The sequence below is a fragment of the Clinocottus analis genome, unplaced genomic scaffold, assembly GCF_023055335.1.
Source record: "Clinocottus analis isolate CAN_PGR_092001 unplaced genomic scaffold, fCliAna1.0.p SCAF_18, whole genome shotgun sequence".
Classification (NCBI taxonomy): Eukaryota; Metazoa; Chordata; class Actinopteri; order Perciformes; family Cottidae; genus Clinocottus; species Clinocottus analis.
In genome coordinates, this window is record NW_027175909.1 from 17,064,318 (window position 1) to 17,081,817 (window position 17,500).

At 43.4% G+C, this 17,500-nt stretch overlaps 3 protein-coding genes across 6 annotated transcripts in view; 1 reads left to right on the forward strand and 2 right to left on the reverse strand.

Moving 5' to 3' along the window:
* The window catches only part of LOC137788574 (A-type potassium channel modulatory protein DPP6-like), a 170,496-nt gene extending 162,377 nt beyond the window's left edge, over window positions 1-8,119 (forward strand). For all 4 annotated transcript variants that reach the window (XM_068581438.1, XM_068581441.1, XM_068581437.1 and 1 more), the window contains 9 exons: window positions 1,141-1,248; window positions 1,657-1,726; window positions 1,923-2,117; window positions 2,702-2,756; window positions 3,555-3,654; window positions 4,328-4,386; window positions 4,471-4,543; window positions 4,630-4,703; window positions 5,757-8,119. In XM_068581438.1, the coding sequence (XP_068437539.1) occupies window positions 1,141-1,248; window positions 1,657-1,726; window positions 1,923-2,117; window positions 2,702-2,756; window positions 3,555-3,654; window positions 4,328-4,386; window positions 4,471-4,543; window positions 4,630-4,703; window positions 5,757-5,906 (884 nt within the window). In that variant the 3' untranslated portion in view covers window positions 5,907-8,119. The remainder of the gene's footprint in view (window positions 1-1,140; window positions 1,249-1,656; window positions 1,727-1,922; window positions 2,118-2,701; window positions 2,757-3,554; window positions 3,655-4,327; window positions 4,387-4,470; window positions 4,544-4,629; window positions 4,704-5,756) is intronic.
* A 1,446-nt stretch (window positions 8,120-9,565) lies between these two features.
* Window positions 9,566-12,230, reverse strand: LOC137788829 (gamma-glutamyl hydrolase-like). Its single transcript, XM_068581947.1, has 8 exons — window positions 12,132-12,230; window positions 12,001-12,051; window positions 11,475-11,559; window positions 11,254-11,389; window positions 10,307-10,413; window positions 10,059-10,149; window positions 9,826-9,960; window positions 9,566-9,739 (listed from the first exon to the last, which is right to left on the reverse strand). Exons 1-8 carry the CDS (start codon window positions 12,164-12,166, stop codon window positions 9,621-9,623), a joined length of 759 nt encoding a protein of 252 aa, XP_068438048.1. The 5' UTR covers window positions 12,167-12,230; the 3' UTR covers window positions 9,566-9,620.
* A 1,829-nt stretch (window positions 12,231-14,059) lies between these two features.
* The window catches only part of LOC137788717 (gamma-glutamyl hydrolase-like), a 4,874-nt gene continuing 1,433 nt past the window's right edge, over window positions 14,060-17,500 (reverse strand). Inside the window, exons 5-14 of the mRNA XM_068581747.1 lie at window positions 17,189-17,419; window positions 15,972-15,998; window positions 15,752-15,860; window positions 15,621-15,671; window positions 15,448-15,532; window positions 15,229-15,367; window positions 14,898-15,004; window positions 14,664-14,754; window positions 14,428-14,562; window positions 14,060-14,341 (exon numbers count right to left, since the gene is read on the reverse strand). Of these exons, the coding sequence (XP_068437848.1) occupies window positions 14,223-14,341; window positions 14,428-14,562; window positions 14,664-14,754; window positions 14,898-15,004; window positions 15,229-15,367; window positions 15,448-15,532; window positions 15,621-15,671; window positions 15,752-15,860; window positions 15,972-15,998; window positions 17,189-17,419 (1,094 nt within the window). The 3' untranslated portion in view covers window positions 14,060-14,222. The remainder of the gene's footprint in view (window positions 14,342-14,427; window positions 14,563-14,663; window positions 14,755-14,897; window positions 15,005-15,228; window positions 15,368-15,447; window positions 15,533-15,620; window positions 15,672-15,751; window positions 15,861-15,971; window positions 15,999-17,188; window positions 17,420-17,500) is intronic.

Below are 17,500 nucleotides of genomic sequence, written 5' to 3' on the forward strand. Positions count from 1 at the left end.
ACATATTTTGACCTTAACGTTAGGGTTAGTATGAACAAGATTACAAAAAGGAACTCATCCAGAGCGTCCCGAGTGCGCTACAAACATATTAATGACATGGTTTCAGAAGAGTTTGAGGACCAGGTGGAGCGCAGGATTTTGGAGCACCCAAGAAAAAATGTTCTCATTTGCCATGTTTATCAATTTTGAGACACTAACCGGGGTCTGGTACGACGACTCCCACCGGCTCGTACGGTTACAGGGATGTTTCTCTGACTGAAATGCGACATCGTGAGCGGCTTTCAGCGAGTGCTTTTAACAGGAAACGGGGCGCTGCTTTCAAAGGGTTAACAGCTGCATTGAGGACGACCTTGCCGGAGACGGGAACAGTGTGCGTTTCCGTCGCCGTGCAGGATGAACAACCTGCTGGTGGACGAGCCGAGTTCAGCGTGACGAGCTGTAATCGCATCAGCGCCCGCGATGGAAAGTCCTCATTAAATTACGACCGGCCCAACGTGGATATCAGGAGACTGTAATGTGATTGCATCGGGGCGGGGGGGGGGGGGGGGTGCATGTGTGTGCCAGTCTGTGTTTTACCAATACGATGTCCGCGTCCTGATTATGTTAAGAGAGCTCTTGATGTTATTACCTGAGATTATTTCATGTTGTCAGCTCGTTGAACAGCGGCGTGGCGACCCACCAACGAGCTCGTCGGTCTCCTAAAAGGCTTTTTTTTCTTCTTCGCTGACGGATTCTGAAATTCAGGATACCGGGATTATTACTGAGGCTCGTCTGTTAGTGATGGAGATTACAGATCTTAAGGTTTCTTTCTGTTTGACGGTCCTTTGCTGACACCGTATGAACATTTTCTCTGCAAAATGTAGACACAACGACAAATAGAAAGGTTATCAGTAACGACCTTTTGCAAAGTTAAGTTCCAAACTCGTTCTCTTAGGTCGAGGCGACAAAACTACTTGCTTATGTTTAGAAACAGTTTGTGGTTTGGGTTTAAATAAGTACATCATTCAGGTCAATACTTTCAACGCTGGCTTTTTGTTTTTACACGGGACTCAAACTGAGGTCTCCTGAGTTCAAGTCCTGTGTGTGTTTGACCCTCTTTTGAGTGTGTTGAGTGTCTCGTTGCTTGTGTGCTGTGTGCAGGCATCGCAGAAGTACACAAACTGGAGAGCAACGAGAACCTGAGGCAGACGCTGGACGCCATGCAGATGCCCAGCGTGGAGTACAAGGAGATCAACGTGGAAGACTACAGTGAGTATCGTCCGTCGCGGCCGTGGTCGCGTCATCATTATGAGCCGGTGGTTGTCCCCGCTGTAGCTAGCTAGCGCTGCTGCTATCTCCCCGCTTCTGCTGTCGCTACCTTCGATGGTTGTCGGGGAGCTAGTGGAAGCGCTAGCTGGCTTCAGCGGGGAGCTAGCGGAAGCGCAAGTTGGCTACACCGGAGAGCTAGCTTGATACTGCAGGGAGCTAGCGCAGGCGCTAGCTAGCTACAGCGGGGACAACCACCGAAGGTAGTTGCGGCTTATAACCTGACTTATACGGTAATTGCTATCAAATGCATACAAGTTTCAAAGTATAATTCATAGTGTCACAGCAAAAGGCAAAAAATGTGTAGTTGTGTGTAGTTGTGTGTGTCACGTTTTTGGGTCTGCGTTACAGCGTTGTCGCTGCAGATCCTCAAACCCGCCGGCTTCGTGGACACGGCCCACTATCCACTGCTGCTGCTCGTGTAAGTATGAGCACACACACACATACACAAACAAACACACAAATGTGTATACAGTACACACATACAGTACATACAGTACTTCTGCAAAGGAAAAAGTGTCTAATTCCATAATGGGGTTATTTACACTTTGCATTGAGCAGTCTCGTCTACGTGTGTTTGTGTGTGTTTGTGTGTGTTTGTGTGTCTGCGTGTGCAGCGACGGGACCCCTGGTGGCCAGATGGTGGCGGAGCGGTTCCACACGGACTGGGCCACGGTGCTGGTGAGCAGCTTCGGGGCCATCGTGGTTCGCTGCGACGGACGAGGCAGCGGCTTCCAGGGCACCAACCTGCTGCACCGCGTCCAGAAGAAGCTGGGCGTGTACGAGGAGCAGGACCAGAGGGAGGCGCTCAAGTACGCAACACTTTCACATTGAACCATGGAAAAAATAAAGTCATATTTTAGTAGAAAACATTTTGGGTATAACTCATGAGCAGAAATCACAAAATTAGGACAAAAGTATGCTAAAATTGGGCGATAATTAAAGGGTTTACACCTATACATTGTTTTATTTTTGGAATTTTTAGAAAAAAAATTGAATTGTTTTGGATATTTTGAAAATTGTTAAAAATAAAAAAAATACTTTTTTGAACTTTTAGATTTTTTAAAAAAAATTTTGAATTTTTTTAAAATTTTTGAATTTTTTGAAATGTTTTAATATATATACATATTTGTATTTTTAAATATTTTTTTTCTTTTGTTTTTTTTATTCTTTTAAAAAATGAAAACTAAAGATCAGCAGGTGGGTGATATCAGGGTGTGTCATGCATTTCTTCACATCACTTATTATTTTAAGAATATATATCTTTTATTTTGAGCATTTCGATGTTGAAGCAGTACTTGTTGTAGTCTTGGTATAATAGTATAAATCAAAAGTATCTACAAAGAGTCAAAGTAGGAATGTTCTTCCAACCTGAACCGATCTGCATCTCTTGCAGTTTCATCTTGAACGAGCCCTACGTCGACAAAACCCGAGTTGGAGCTTTTGGGAAGGTGAGGATATTGTTTGTGTGTACCTGAAGGCATCACGCCTTGTCGTACCAGGATGTTCCTCCTGACGCTGTGTCCTAGAAAAACAAAAAAACTTATGTTGAAATTACTGCTTCAGCTGTTTACGGTTGTGCTTATTTTAACTACTTCATGTGCTGTTAGTGTGATGAATATACAGCGATGACGTTCTTTAAGATCATCTAATATTTACAGCGTCCTGCGAGAGAAACGTGGACTAAAAAGTCCACGTTTCTCTCGACCCAGTTTCCAGTTTTCTGACGATGCATTTTGGGCGATTATTATATAAAACTGTAAATTATAGGTTGTTTTATGAAAAAGAAACCCCACACTGCTGTATTTGGATGAATTGAACACCATGGGTAATATACAAGTGAAATATATGGTTTGGTACATGAGGAAATTCAAATAGCCCCGATGGCTCCATTTGGGCCAATGGATCCTCGCCTGAATGTTCTCTGTTGTAAACTCTCTCTAACTTTGTTCTGCTTCACTTTATCAAAGTCAACCTTTGCAGAGAGAATGTTCACATGTTGAATCTTCACATATTGTGCTATGGCTTTAATTATAACACCAACATTATTCAAACAGCCCTAGCGGTTGCAGAGATACACCCTTTTTAGTTTGGGTATGCAGTTTTCGAGGAAAGGTTCTATAAATAGGTTGGTTTAAGGGAGACAAATGCCTCTGCGGTACAAATACCCCCAAATGTTGTGCTTAAGTACAGCGATACAGTAAATGTCAAGTGAAGCGGTGCTAACGTGCACGCTGGTTGTGCCTCAGGTGTACGGCGGCTACGTGACCAGCCTGTTGGTCAGTGGCGAGCAGTCCTCTGTGAAGTGCGGCGCCGTCCTCTCGCCCATCACCGACTTTGAATTATACGGTAATTATACGTTTTTTTGCGTCTGTATGCGAGCTCTGAAACCTCTCTAGTCATCTGTGTATGTCATGAGCATATTCATAATGTCTGCATGTTCACTCTGCTCCGGCAGCGCTGTCGCTAAAGGAACAAGAGATTGCAAATGTGTCACCGTCGCGCATGCAGCTGGAGCTTACATCCATGAGCATGTTGTAAATGTATTTACTCTGCATGTTGGGGGAGGAAGAGCTGCAGATACGCCTTGAATCTAATCACAACTCACCTCGGCTACCAAGAGGGAAGTGAAATGTGTGAAATGCAGAATTGTGCGTTTGTGTCGGGAGGATGACGGAGCGAGAGGAAGAGTCAGGAAGCTGCAAATGAAGGCGGAGCCGTGCATGATTTTTTTCACATCAATTTGATTTTCTCTCGCTTCGCGGAGGGGGGCGAGAGAAGGGGCGGGGGGGTTAGAGTGTGTATTGGAATTGCAAATGAAGACGACTCTGCAAAAGCTGTGGAGACGAAAAGAATGGGGAACGTTGATATATGATGAACATGAAGAAAAACCTGGAATCGTCTACGTTTCGCTCTTCAAAACAGGGACAGAAATGACTCCTCGATGTTGTCGTTAATACGTTTGAATTGGATTTCCACGTGAAAGCAAAGTGTTAACTGAGGCCGTCTTTCCCCCTTTCAGCATCTGCGTTTTCAGAAAGGTATCTCGGGCTGCCCAAACCCGACCCGAGGGCGTACGCGGTAAGATCCGACCGCGATTGTGACGCTACAAATTGTTATTGCGGCGTCTCCTTTGATCTAATGTGTTGCTGTGTGTCTCCTCAGATGGCAAATTTAGCACACAGAGCCTCTCAGTTCATGGATAAGAAGTTTCTCATCATTCATCCAACAGCTGATGGTAAGACCCGGGCGTTTAACACCCACTACATCTATTTATTTTAGTTAGAAAATCTGTATTTGACATTTTGCCGTATGTTTCCCCAGAAAAGGTCCATTTCCAACACACAGCGAAATTCATCGGCCAGCTCATCAACGAGAAGGCCAACTACACCTTACAGGTACCTGGATGCTGGCTCAGCCTTCTTGTAGTTACGGCTGCTGCTGATCCCGTTTCAGCGCCTGGTTCAGTGGCTCTCTGACCGCTGGGAGCGCTGGGAGCCCAGTGGGATCCAGCAGCAGGATTAGCCCCCACAATGCCTTGCTTCCACATAATGAGATTATGAGCCCTTCGTGGGGCTCCTGCATCAACACCAGGACTAATCCCATTAGGACTCACTGCGCTGCAGCTCCAGCACAGTATTAGTGACCGAAGGACGAGCTGCCGAGCTCACAAAGCTTCAACCGGCTTCGTGAGGCTTCGTGAGGCTTCGTGAGGCTTCGTGAGGCTTCGTGAGGCTTCGTGAGGCTTCGTGAGGCTTCGTGAGGCTTCGTGAGGCTTCGTGAGGCTTCGTGAGGCTTCGTGAGGCTTCGTGAGGCTTCGTGAGGCTTCAGGTCCAACATGAGACTCAGTGAGAACAAAAAGAAAATCGATGATTCAGGACATTTATTGTCCTGAATCACGTTCAGGGAGAAAATTTAAAAACTCACAATCTAAAGACACATCTTGTGTGGTTGATAATAATAAAGCCTGTTTATATTTTATATAGCACTAATAACATACTACACAGTGACTTTCATGACATTCAACACTTTAGCTTTTTGTGACACTGTACAGATATATAATGATATATATAAATAAATATATTTATATGTATATTATATATATATATATATATATAATATATGATATATTCTCTTTATATATATGTATATTATATATACAAATATATCATACATATAATATATACATATATATATATATACATATATATATATACATATATATACATATATATACATACATATACATACATACACACACATATATATATGTGTATATATATATGTGTACATATGTATGTATGTATATATATGTGTATGTATGTATGTATGTATATATATATACATATATACATACATACATACATACATACATGTACCTATACAAACGTATGACACGTTTTTAAACACTGTCTGACCCGTGTGTGAGTCTCCTGTTCTCTGTGTCTCAGATTTATCCGGACGAAGGCCACTTCATCCACAGCGAGGCGACGAGGCAGCACCTCAGCCAGTCCCTGGTCAACTTCTTCGAGGAGTGCTTCAGGCTACCGGAGCGGGTGTACGAGGAGGCGCTGGAGGAGGAGAGCGAAGACGAGGGTTAGCTCGGCCTCCCCCGAAGAATCCCTCCACCGCTCATAAACGCCCGCCTTCCTGACCTCCATCCACACAACACTGACCACGCAGCTGTACAAAAAACATTTGCAATGCTCAATTAGCATTCGGACCCCCCCCCCCCCCCCGGCCCCTCCTCCTGCTCCCTGTGTCCGCATGCCGAACCTGAGACTGCCTTTTCCGAAGCAGAGCGCGGATCTACTCCCACGTCCGTCCTCCCATTTTCCAACAGCCCTCCAGAGAGCCGACGATTACAATGGTGACCCCGGCGCCAGGTTTTTTTTTTTTGGGAGCTTTCTGATTGATTTGAAACGGGGAGCCGACTCCCTCGCGGCCGGACGGACCAGCTCCTTTAAAAAAAAAAAAAAGCAGCAGAGACAAAGCAATCGACTTTCACGATGCGAGGAGAAGGGACACCTTATAGCACATGAACTCACGGGCTCGTACATCAATGGGAATCAGACGCCCGGCGGCGAAACACGGAGCCGGCGGCGTTCACAGCGGTCGTCTTGGAGTTGTGACGATGCAGGAAATGTTACTATTTTTAAAGTCGTGAAGAACCTTCATGTTGGACCGTGGTCGCGTCTATTGTTCTTACAGTATGTAAAATAGCACACAAACGATCACTCGGAAATTATGGATATATTTTCTTTTGGATATTCACGTTTTGGCCCCCGATGTTCATCTTGTAGCCTCGATCCATGTACATCAGAGACGCCGATGGAATTCACTCGCGTGCAAAATGATTGGGAGAAGAAAAATGAAAATGCGCTGCGGGTTTTCTTAATGAATCATTCGGAAAACAGTTTTATTGTGACGCTCCAGTTTTTATCAAATGTTTGTCTCCAAGAACAAAAGCATTAACTTGTTTTCGTCACTGTGCCTTACTTTGTCGCTAACACACTACATACAAGGCCGATTGTGTAGGAAGAGTTTGATTTTGGGAAATAAGCTTATTAGCTATAGCTTCTTGTCGAGGAGCAAAAGTGAAATGTGGTTCCACTCACACGTCCGCTTATTAGCTATGAAGCTAACTTAGCTTAGCCTAGCATAAAGACTGGAAAAAGGGGAAACAGCTAGCCCGGCTCTGTCCAGTAGGAATCGTTTTGATTTTGGGAAAATTGTCGATGGGTAGAAGTGAAATGTGGTTCCATTCACACATTTATATTAAGTATAAAGCTAGCTCAGCATAAAGACTGTAAGCAAAGGAAAATAGCTAGGCCGGCTATGTCAAGTAGTAATTGTTTGTTTTTGGGAAATAAACGTATTAGCCTAGCTTCTTGTCGAGGGGTAGAAGAGAAATGTGGTTTCACTCACATATCCGGCCCTTAGGTATGAAGCTAACTTAGCTTAGCATAATGACTGGAAGCAAAAGGAAACAGCTAGCTTGGCTGTCCAAAAGTAGAACACTCACTATTAGCTTGCTCAACACATAAAAAACAAAGTTTAAAAGGTTTTATGAGTGTTTATGAGCAATGACTTCCTGGATTCTCCAGAGCCCGTTTTCAGCTTTTATGCTCAATGTCAAACTAAGCAAGAAAGCAAATAAGTATATTTCCCAAAATGGCAGCTATTGTTATGAATATAAACCCTGAAATAGATACTTATTTAAAAAAAGCTCCGAAACAGCTAATACTTGATCTGATGGGAGTTTGAAGTTCCACACAGAAATATTCTGGAAATATGACGTCCCACTAACGCTAGAATGTACAGAATCTGCATGCATCATGTTTAAGAATGGTTCAGTAGGGGAGGAAACTGCAGTGTTTGTTCCTGAAAGTGCTGGGTCACTTAAATCAGTAAATAAATTATTCAAGGATCAGTGTTACACCCTGCAGAATTATGCATTTGTATATAAGAGGGAAACATTTTTAAATGACGTAATGCAAACGTGGCATATACGAAATCATGAATTCTTGAGGCACATGTGTATTTTTCTTTGAATGACCATTTGTGTTACGTTTCAGTGCATGTTAAGCGGTTATTTGCAGCACTATCCTTGATAACTCGGCTCCATATGGTAATTTTGACATCTTGAATGTTCCTTACTGGATTGCATAAATTACATTTCCAGTAGTATTGTGATTGAGATCCCAGTCTCGTCAGCTTGATGTGTAAATGTTATTCAAATATCATTTTATTCTAAATAGAAAAAAGAAACAATATGTGTCGAGTGTTATTTGTGCATAAAGCATTTTTGAAGTTACGTTTGCCTATTCATTTCTGTTCGCCTGTACATCGTAGTTGCAGCCCCAGATACCGTAAAAGTTGGGTTATAAGCCGCTACTAACTTTGTCCCCGCTAGCTCACCGCTGTAGCCGGCTAGCGCTGCTGCTAGCTTCCGCTGCTGCTAGCTCCCGCTGCTGCTGCTGTTGCTATCTCACCACTTCATTCTCTGCTTGGATCCACTATATCTTTACATAGCTGTTTTCTGCTGTATTGTTGCTGTCAACGTTATAAATTGCTCCTTATAAGATTTTTTATTATCGGTAGCTGTGTAAAAATGTTTACTGTGAACATTCAAGTATTCAGTGTAAAACCCAACAATCCACAAATAACGACTTGAGATATTTGACTCGCAACTTGTTTACTTGCAGATTTAACTGTTGGAATGAGGAGAAAATGCGAAGTCAAACAAGTATAAATGATCAAATGATTTGAAATGAGACGTTTGTGAGTTACGCGGTCGAGACGGCGAATTAGCTGTTGAAAATGAACTAGAAAGAGCATTTCCTGCAGAAAATGCATTGGAATGCAAAAAGCTAAAGCTTATAGCTGAAATATTTGAAAGAAATAGCTGAATATAGCTGAACATAGTGGAATATAGCTTAAATTAGCTAAATATAGCTAAATATATTTGAAAATGAAATAGCTGAATATATGTAAAAATAGCTGAATATATTAATATAGCTGAAAATAGCGGAATAGATGAATATATAAATAAATAGCAAATAATTACTGAAAATATAGAAAAGGCAAAATACCTGCTGAAAAATGTTACAGTTCAACATCATTTAATTGAACTGTTGAAAATCCTTGTCATTTAAATGTATAATTGGAAAAGTTGAAAGGAAAACTGCATCTTCTAAATCAGGGGTGTCAAACACACGGTCCAGCCCGCCAGTGTGTCCAGTCCAACAGAAGAAAAAAAAGTTGTTGTTTTTTAAAATTAAAGTCTGCCATAGGTGGGGTTTGAACCACTGACCCTTTGCTTCTAAGACGGAGTTGCTAACCACTGATGATATTAATCCTGTTAATCCTGACGTCTGTAACCAAAGTGACTTGCACACACGCGCGCGCACACACACACACACGCGAACGTGCACGCAACCATAATAACACGTTAGCGCTGCCGTTCGCGCGACCGTTAAGGCGCGAGCGCACCTATTCGCATGCCTTTACAGGCGCGGCCGTTTCACGTTAGTGAGTGTTCACGTATGCGGCCGTTCACGCGCGTGCACGACCGTTCGCGTGTGCGGTTGTTCACGTGCCTTCAGCCTGCAGATGCACAGACTAAAAGGCTCCTGTTAAAGAGTTGAAAGCGGATTTGAAGATGTTCTTCATTGGAAACCATTCATTTTTATTTTGATAGAAAGCTGAATAATTTTAAAATTTGAGAAAATATGAAAAATGTAAAAGCATAGATTAATAGCTGAGGGTTTTGTCAGCATTCCAACTAATATAAGCTACTCTGCAAACAGACATCAGAAAACATAGATTTGCTCAAATAACGAGCTGGCCCTAGTTTGAACAGGATTGTAGTTGTATATCAGCGCCTTCTGCTCTTCCTCCTCAGATTCAAATCTGTGGAAGTTCTTCTTTGCTGTGAGGAGAGAAAACAAAGATGGCTCCATCATGCAGCTTGTGACTCATCAAGGAACAACAACAACACAATGTCTATGCTCATACCTTCTTTGACGAAGAAGTAGGCCATGTAGAAGCCGGTCTTGATTGCTGATGCAGAGTGTGGAATGTAAGAATTCCTCCATTCAAATGCATTTTTCTCTGGATGCCACTGGGTCCCGTAAATTGGGTAATCGTATGCTGCCGAGCGGTGAGGGGGAAGAGGAAAGTAGTGATGGAAATAAAAGTGACCTCCGGTGTTATTTTGCTGTATCGAAGTGAAGCTGCGTTGTATTTACCTTCAATTGTTGACACAAACTCAGTTGTTCCATCTGTGTTTGTTGAGATGACTTTGTAAAAGTTGCTCAGCTCCTCGTTCGTTTTATGAGTCTGAAAGAAACAGAGAGACAAATACATCCAATATTTAATATCTCTCTGCATTCTACGCTATTAAAAAACTAGTTACTCTACAACAACTCTTTTTTTCACCACACACACACCAATAATATCATCATATACTCATGACAGTAGATACTAGAAGACGAACCGACAACGTCATACTCCAGTCATGAGCGTTTGCAGTCAGCGGCTCAGACACCAGATCTTCAAGGAGTTCGGGTGGGAAGTCTTTCAACATCCGGCTGTCTTTGGCTTCTGGAAATGAGCCATAACAATAGTATTTATCAGTCATAACATGGTTGGGACGCCTGCGGGTCGCCGGAGTTCATGTGAATTGCATGTAAATCAGATGCCGTTTGGCTGATTTTATTTTGGCAGTAGACGGCGCTATGACAATGTCAACATTTCTTCATGTAAATGTACTCAGACCTGGGCCGGCATCATCCATGAGGAGTTTTGGGCTGATTGCATGATGCGCATTGGAGTTACAACAGATTTCTATAAACATAGCAAATGCACAAAATGGGTGTGTTTTGGGTCAGCGTCACATCGAAGCCGTTCAGTGAAAATGCAAACCAAGCAAAAGACATACTTAAAAGGATCTTGAGATCATCCTTGAACAGAATTGAAGTCGATCGGATAAAAATTGTAGGAGAAGATACATTTAGAAGAAAGGCAAAAATGCGCAAAAAGACAAAAATGCGCAAAAAATACCAAATTGCCCGAATTACTGTAGCTGGACATTTCTAGGCGAGGGCTTCTAGGGAGCATTTTTTGGTGCTTTTTTAACATCTATATCACATGGCTATTTTCAGCAGGCTTGACAAGCGTTCCAAATTTGGTGAGTTTTGAAGTATAACAAGTCCCCCAAAAAGCAGTCCAATGTCCAAAAATAAGAATATGGTAGAACAATAAGAAACGGAACAGTTTCATTAGCGTCCTCTCGGACGCCAAGACGCCAAGAACTTCCGCCTGATGGGCGAACGTTCTCGGCCGGACAAGTACGGCGACCCTTTGGCACCCCCGACGTTCTGGAGCAATGTCCCACTTTTGAACACTTAACAAATGGCGTTAATATTAGTAATAGCCCATTACCGTGAAAGTTCAGGGTTAACGCCACACCGCTGCTCTTGGTAATGGACAGCAGGTCCCTTCCACACGTCAACACGGTTAGCTGCTGGTATCCGAGACAGGTGCCCCACACGGGGAAGTAGTCGCCTCTCTTGTTCGCCTGAAACATCACACAGTCTCGAAAAACAATAATCCTGTGTCAGCAACACTAAAAGCTAGTTTAGCTATATATTTGACACTTTTACCTCGATGGCGAGTTCATAGAATATCTTTGCGGCTCTTTGGTAACCCGACGATGTGACGTTGGCAAGTCCTCCTGGGTAGAGGACCCTGTCAACAAGGACACACAACAGCTGAGTCACTAACAAACTAAATGCTCTGGATCTCTTTTTTAAAGACATACTGGGGGTGGACAAAATAATAGAAAACATTCAGAGGCCTATGGAAGGGTTATTTTTAACTCACTTTAATTTCCACATTATTAAATGGTGTTTACAAGTGATGCCCAAAAGTAGCCTCAGGTTGCCTTTAATGTCTAACCTGCCTGTTTATTTTAACCTTAAACTTACTTATTTTTCTGCCATTATATTTAAGATTTACGATAGTTTCAGAGTCATGTCACATGGTAAAAGTCACAAAAAATATTGTTTTTTGGTATTACATTGAACTCAATCTCAGCAAAAACCGACCGACTAAAGTTAAATCACATTTTTCCACCACTGTACATAAAGTTTGAGGCTTTGACTGCGATAAATATTATAACACTTTTACCCGTTAATGGAGTTGAACAGTTTCTTATACTCCTCCGGTGTCTGGTTAATCCTGGAGGAAAACAAAGGGGAGGTCAAAGGTCTCAAAAAGCTATTTATACTGGAGGAATGAAATGTTTGATGAGAACTCACATGACCGGCACAACCCTCGCTCCTGCAGCCTCCATCGCCTTGACATAGGAGGCAGCAATGTAAGCGATTTGATTTGGCTTAGGGGACAGAAGTTCCTGAGCCAGTACTCCTTTTGAGAGGAAAAACACAACCAGTCATGTTTTACAACTACGACCACGTTAATACAGTTAGTCGGAAGGTAATGAAGCCAAATGTAACGTTGCAGTCGACAACGTGTTCATAAACTTACCGATGATGGGTCTGTCATTCCTCACGGCCGAAACTGCACATACGTGAGAGACAATTGAAACAAGAGAATCATATATAAAGCAGATAATGTGACTCTCCCATTTTCCACAACAAACTTCTGGTTTGCTCGCATCCAGTCTGACCCTCCCGGGTCGTGACCCAGAAGTTGAAAGAGAGGATAAGTTGTCACTGGCAGGAGCGCGAGCTCCGACTGCAGAGAGAACTGTCATTGGTCGTTAATCCGGTCCCTACGGTATGGATTTCTCATATATCGTCATACCGGTGGTGCACAGCTGCAACGACTGTTCACATGTGAGGGCACAGCAGCCTGAGCTACTTATGTACCAGGGATATCACTTTAGAAATGGTTTTAACTTTATAAACCACAACTAGCGTTCTTTAACAGGGTAAAACACCACGACACAACAGTTGGTGACACAAACAATTTGTAACACTAATAATTGTACATTTATAAAATTACACCGCCAAACTGCATGCTGGGTACACGTTACCTTACTGTTGCTGCAGCCTCATGCAAACCTTTAACTAGGGCTGCGCGGTATGGGCGAAAATTCATATCACGGTATTTTGTAAGATTCTGAAAGTTTCACGTTATATCACAGTACTTTTTCACTGCCGGCCAACTAAACAGCAGATTAGTCAGCTAGCCATGCTAAGCTAAGCTGTAACAAGTGCAGGCACCAACATTAAGGACTTGGACGTGCGTTGAAAATTCGTTGAGCCAGTAATCCTTTTAAAATAAAACAAACACAAGCAGTTTAACCAGTTTGGTCTAAAGGAACACGCCTGCAGCCGTAAAGACATCAGATGCTCAACATCCTTTGCCTTCGGGCCAGATACAGGTAAATTTTCCTGTATCTCAAAAAATAGTACTTCCTCTCATAAAGTAAAACCTGTTGTATATCGCATGCATAACAGAATGGAATCTCAGGAATCTCCCTGAAAGTTTACTTAAAATTGTGCAAAGGTTATCCGACAAATGTTCAATAACGACGGAAAAGAAAACAACCAAAGAAACACCGGCTTGAGAGTCGCAGTGAAAAACGTGCACACTTACCGATAACGAGGGGTTGAGTACGCTGGGCTAAGTAAAAAAAGAGACACGCAAGTAAAATGCAAAAGACCAACATGCTTTTTATCCTCCGAAAGCGGCAGCCTGAGCGCACACTTAAGCCGGGTGCCCCCATCGCAACTGCTGCCGGTGTTAAACTGGTTAAACTGTTTTTTAAACCTATTGAAGGGGAGGGACGTTCGACAACGACAAATACGAGCCGCTGGACGGCTGTGTGGCGGGAGGGCGGGACTTAAGACCCAAATGAGTGACAGTCCTGAGGCCTGATACTTTAGTCTCTCTGCTCCTCCTGAGTTTCTCCTGCGGTTGTGTCGGTTTGAAAATCTTCTTCTGTTGCTAACTTCGGGACTCTTTGGGGTAAATAAGATGTCTATGCAGCGAGATCCAACAGCAATATGTTTACATTGATACACTGCAGGTTTCAGATGTTTTACAGTTCTTTTTCTGCTATAATATTGCTGTTAACGTTATAAATTGTTAATATAAGATTTTTTTTTTTGGCTACTGTACCTTCCATAAAAATGTCAACTGTGATCATTCAAGTATTCATTGCTGAAATATCACAAGTGTAAAACCCAACATCCGCAAATAATGACTTGAAAATTTTTACTTGCAAATTGTTTAATAGCAGATTTAATTGTTGGAATGAGGAGAAAATGCTAAATCAAACAAGTACAAATGATCATTTGAGATGAGACGTTTGGGGGTTACGCGTTCGAGACGGCGAATTAGCTGTTGAAAATGAATAAAAGCTACTCTGCAAACAGACATCAGAAAACATAGATTTGCTCGAAAAACCAGTTGGGCTCAGCGTGAACAGGATTGTAGTTGTATATCAGCGCCTTCTGCTCTTCCTCCTCGGATTCAAATCTGTGGAAGTTCTTCTTTGCTGTGAGGAGAGAAAACAAAGATGGCTCCATCATGCAGCTTGTGACTCATCAAGGAACAACATCAACACAATGTCTATGCTCATACCTTCTTTGACGAAGAAGTCGGCCATGTAGAAGCCGGTCTTGATTGCTGATGCAGAGTGTGGAATGTAAGAATTCCTCCATTCAAATGCATTTTTCTCTGGATGCCACTGGGTCCCGTAAATTGGGTAATCGTATGCTGCCGAGCGGTGAGGGGGAAGAGGAAAGTAGTGATGGAAATAAAAGTGACCTCCGGTGTTATTTTGCTGTATCGATGAAGTGATGCTGCGTTGTATTTACCTTCCACTGTTGACACAAACTCAGTTGTTCCATCTGTGTTTGTTGAGATGACTTTGTAAAAGTTGTTCAGCTCCTCGTTTGTGTTATGAGTCTGAAAGAAACAGAGAGACAAATACATCCAATATTTAATATCTCTCTGCTTTCTACGCTCTTAGAAAAAGATGACTCTGTGGTGCTCAAAAGCAACAACTCTTTCTTTCATCACACACCAATAAAATAAAATTGGAGACGAACCGACAACGTTATACTCCACTTGTGAGCGTTTGCAGTCAGCGGCTCAGACGCCAGATCTTCAAGGAGTTCGGCTGGGAAGTCTTTGAACATCCGGCTGTCTTTGGCTTCTGGAAAGCCACAATACCAACATTATGACGTCGATATGATACATGCCATAAATATCACGATACCCGATACTTACGGTACAATATCAGAATACGATACAATACTGCTATGTTTATCTATAATATTAAAGAAAAGCATCTGTATGGTTCCCTTCTTTACCAGCTTGTTCCTGCCCAGCTTTTTGAACACCTAACAAATGGCATTAATATTAGTAATAGCCCATTACCGTGAATAAAGTTCAGGGGTAACGCCACACCGCTGGTATTGGTGAGCGACAGCAGGTTCCTTCCACTCGTCAACACGGTCAGCTGCTGGTATCCGAGACAGGTGCCCCACACGGGGAAGTAGTCGCCTCTCTTGTTCGCCTGAAACATCACACAGTCTCGAAACAATAATCCTGCAACATCAGTTCTGAAAGCTAGTTTATGATATTTGAAACTTTTACCTCGATGGCGAGTTCATAGAATATCTTTGCGGCTCTTTGGTAACCCGACGACGTGATGTTGGTGCCTCCTCCTGGGAAGAGGACCCTGTCAACAAGGACACAGCAGCTGAGTCACGACTCGCTAACAAAGTAAGTCGAGGCTTCGACTGCGATAAATATTATAACACTTTTACCCGTTAATGGAGTTGAACAGTTTCTTATACTCCTCCGGTGTCTGGTTAATCCTGGAGGAAAACAAAGGGGAGGTCAAAGGTCACAAAAAGCTATTTATACTGGAGGAAGAAAATGTTTGATGAGAACTCACATGACCGGCACAACCCTCGCTCCTGCAGCCTCCATCGCCTTGACATAGGAGGCAGCAATGTAAGCGATTTGATTTGGCTTAGGGGACCGAAGTTCCTGAGCCAGTACTCCTTTTGAGAGGAATCACAACCAGTCATGTTTTACAACTACGACCACGTTAATACAGGAAGCTAATGAAGCCAAATGTAACGTTGCAGTCGACAACGTGTTCATAAACTTACCGATGATGGGTCTGTCATTCCTCACGGCTGATGAATAAAACAGCACACACGTGAGAGATTATTCAAACAAGATATTCATTTACAAAGCAAATAATCTGGTCCTTTGCATGTCTCGAGAACCCAAAGGAGTGCTTTGTATTAATTTGGTACACGTTCTGTATTATTAAACTCTTGTAACCGAGCGTTGTGTCGGGGCGCCTAAACTGTGTAGTTATAAGAAAATAAGGAAACGATGCTCGTTTCTGAAGTCAAGCAGGCAACTACTTTATTAACGTTCTCCTTCCCTTCTTTTACATTCCCAACATTTCTCCGCACCTTTACTTCCGCTTTCCTCCTTCCAAAATAAAAGCCCCGGAAACAATACAATAGCTTACACTCTGATTAAGCATGCGCTCTGTTCAGTTAAGACAAGATAAGATCATCCTTTATTAGTGCCAAAGTGGGGAAATAGCATGGATGCACACAAGAGACATCGATGCACGCGAGGCGAACAGCGCGAACCTCGCGGCGCAGCGCGAACATCGCGGGGCACTCAGCGTTGAGACTCGCAGGGCTCTCAAGTGTCACGCATTGAGCGTGACTGTCACGCATTTCGGTCTTAAGTCACGCCCTCCCGCCACACATCGTATGTCTTGCTGAAAAACACTCCAGACACTCCAAACACTACACACTATTTAATGTGCCGCAGCGCGCAGACATGACCTGCTCGCGCGCTGCCCTCACCACGGAGGAATCAAGCCCCCTCCCCTAAGTGAGGAGTCACTCTTCAGCTAATCAAATAAAAAGAAAAGAATTGGCTACAGCCAATCAGAAAACATATCTTTTGCATGTGTTGTATCCGGGAAAGATGTAATGACAGGCGGGACTGGAGCCGTCCGGCGGCGCGTATTTGCCCCCCGGCTCCAGGAGGACATGTCACGCTAACCTGTCTTCAAAACTTGAGAGCCTACTCCCCTCCGTCGACACTGACGTCCTGCCGTTGCTGAACCAAACAGCTCCTGGTCCGCCGTTTGCGGAACTCCCACAACAAATATAAAGTATGATGCAGAACTAGTGGCTATTTCCACAAATAGTCCGGCGAGTAAAGTGACGCGAAAATCCGCAACGCTTTTTTGTGTGTGTGAACGCACCTTTAGTCTGACGCAACATTGTATCGACGTCATATTGTCATCTGGTGTTTTCCACACAGGGACTCAGCAGCGTTCCCCTCAACATACCTCTGGTCTGCTGGCATCCAGTCTGGTTACTGACTGTAAGGCGCTCTGTGTTTACACCGGCGGAGGACAGCTTATCGTGTAACCGGCTGATGACGTCGTCCGCCAGCACCCGCGCGCGCGCCAGGATCCAGGCGAAATCCACGTGGAAGAGGAAGTAGTCGGTGCACGAGTACACCAGAGAATACGACTGGTAGTCTGTGGAGAGGACCCAGTAGGGGGCATCTGACGCACCTGGACAGGTGGGAGGACATGTCAGGTATCCTGCAGGCCAGAGGTTCTCAACCTGTCCCCCTGACCGGCGCAATGCATTCT

What these genes read in the sequence shown, in the direction of transcription:
- LOC137788829 (XM_068581947.1), bottom strand. Translation starts at nt 12,166, where the DNA reads ATGGAGGCTGCAGGAGCGAGGGTTGTGCCGGTCAT. An exon ending in ACTGGAGTATGACGTTGTCG is followed by an intron (nt 10,150 to 10,306) that starts GTTCGTCTTCTA and finishes TGTTTCTTTCAG; the next exon opens with ACTCATAAAACGAACGAGGA. An exon ending in GTTTGTGTCAACAATTGAAG is followed by an intron (nt 9,961 to 10,058) that starts GTAAATACAACG and finishes ACCGCTCGGCAG; the next exon opens with CATACGATTACCCAATTTAC.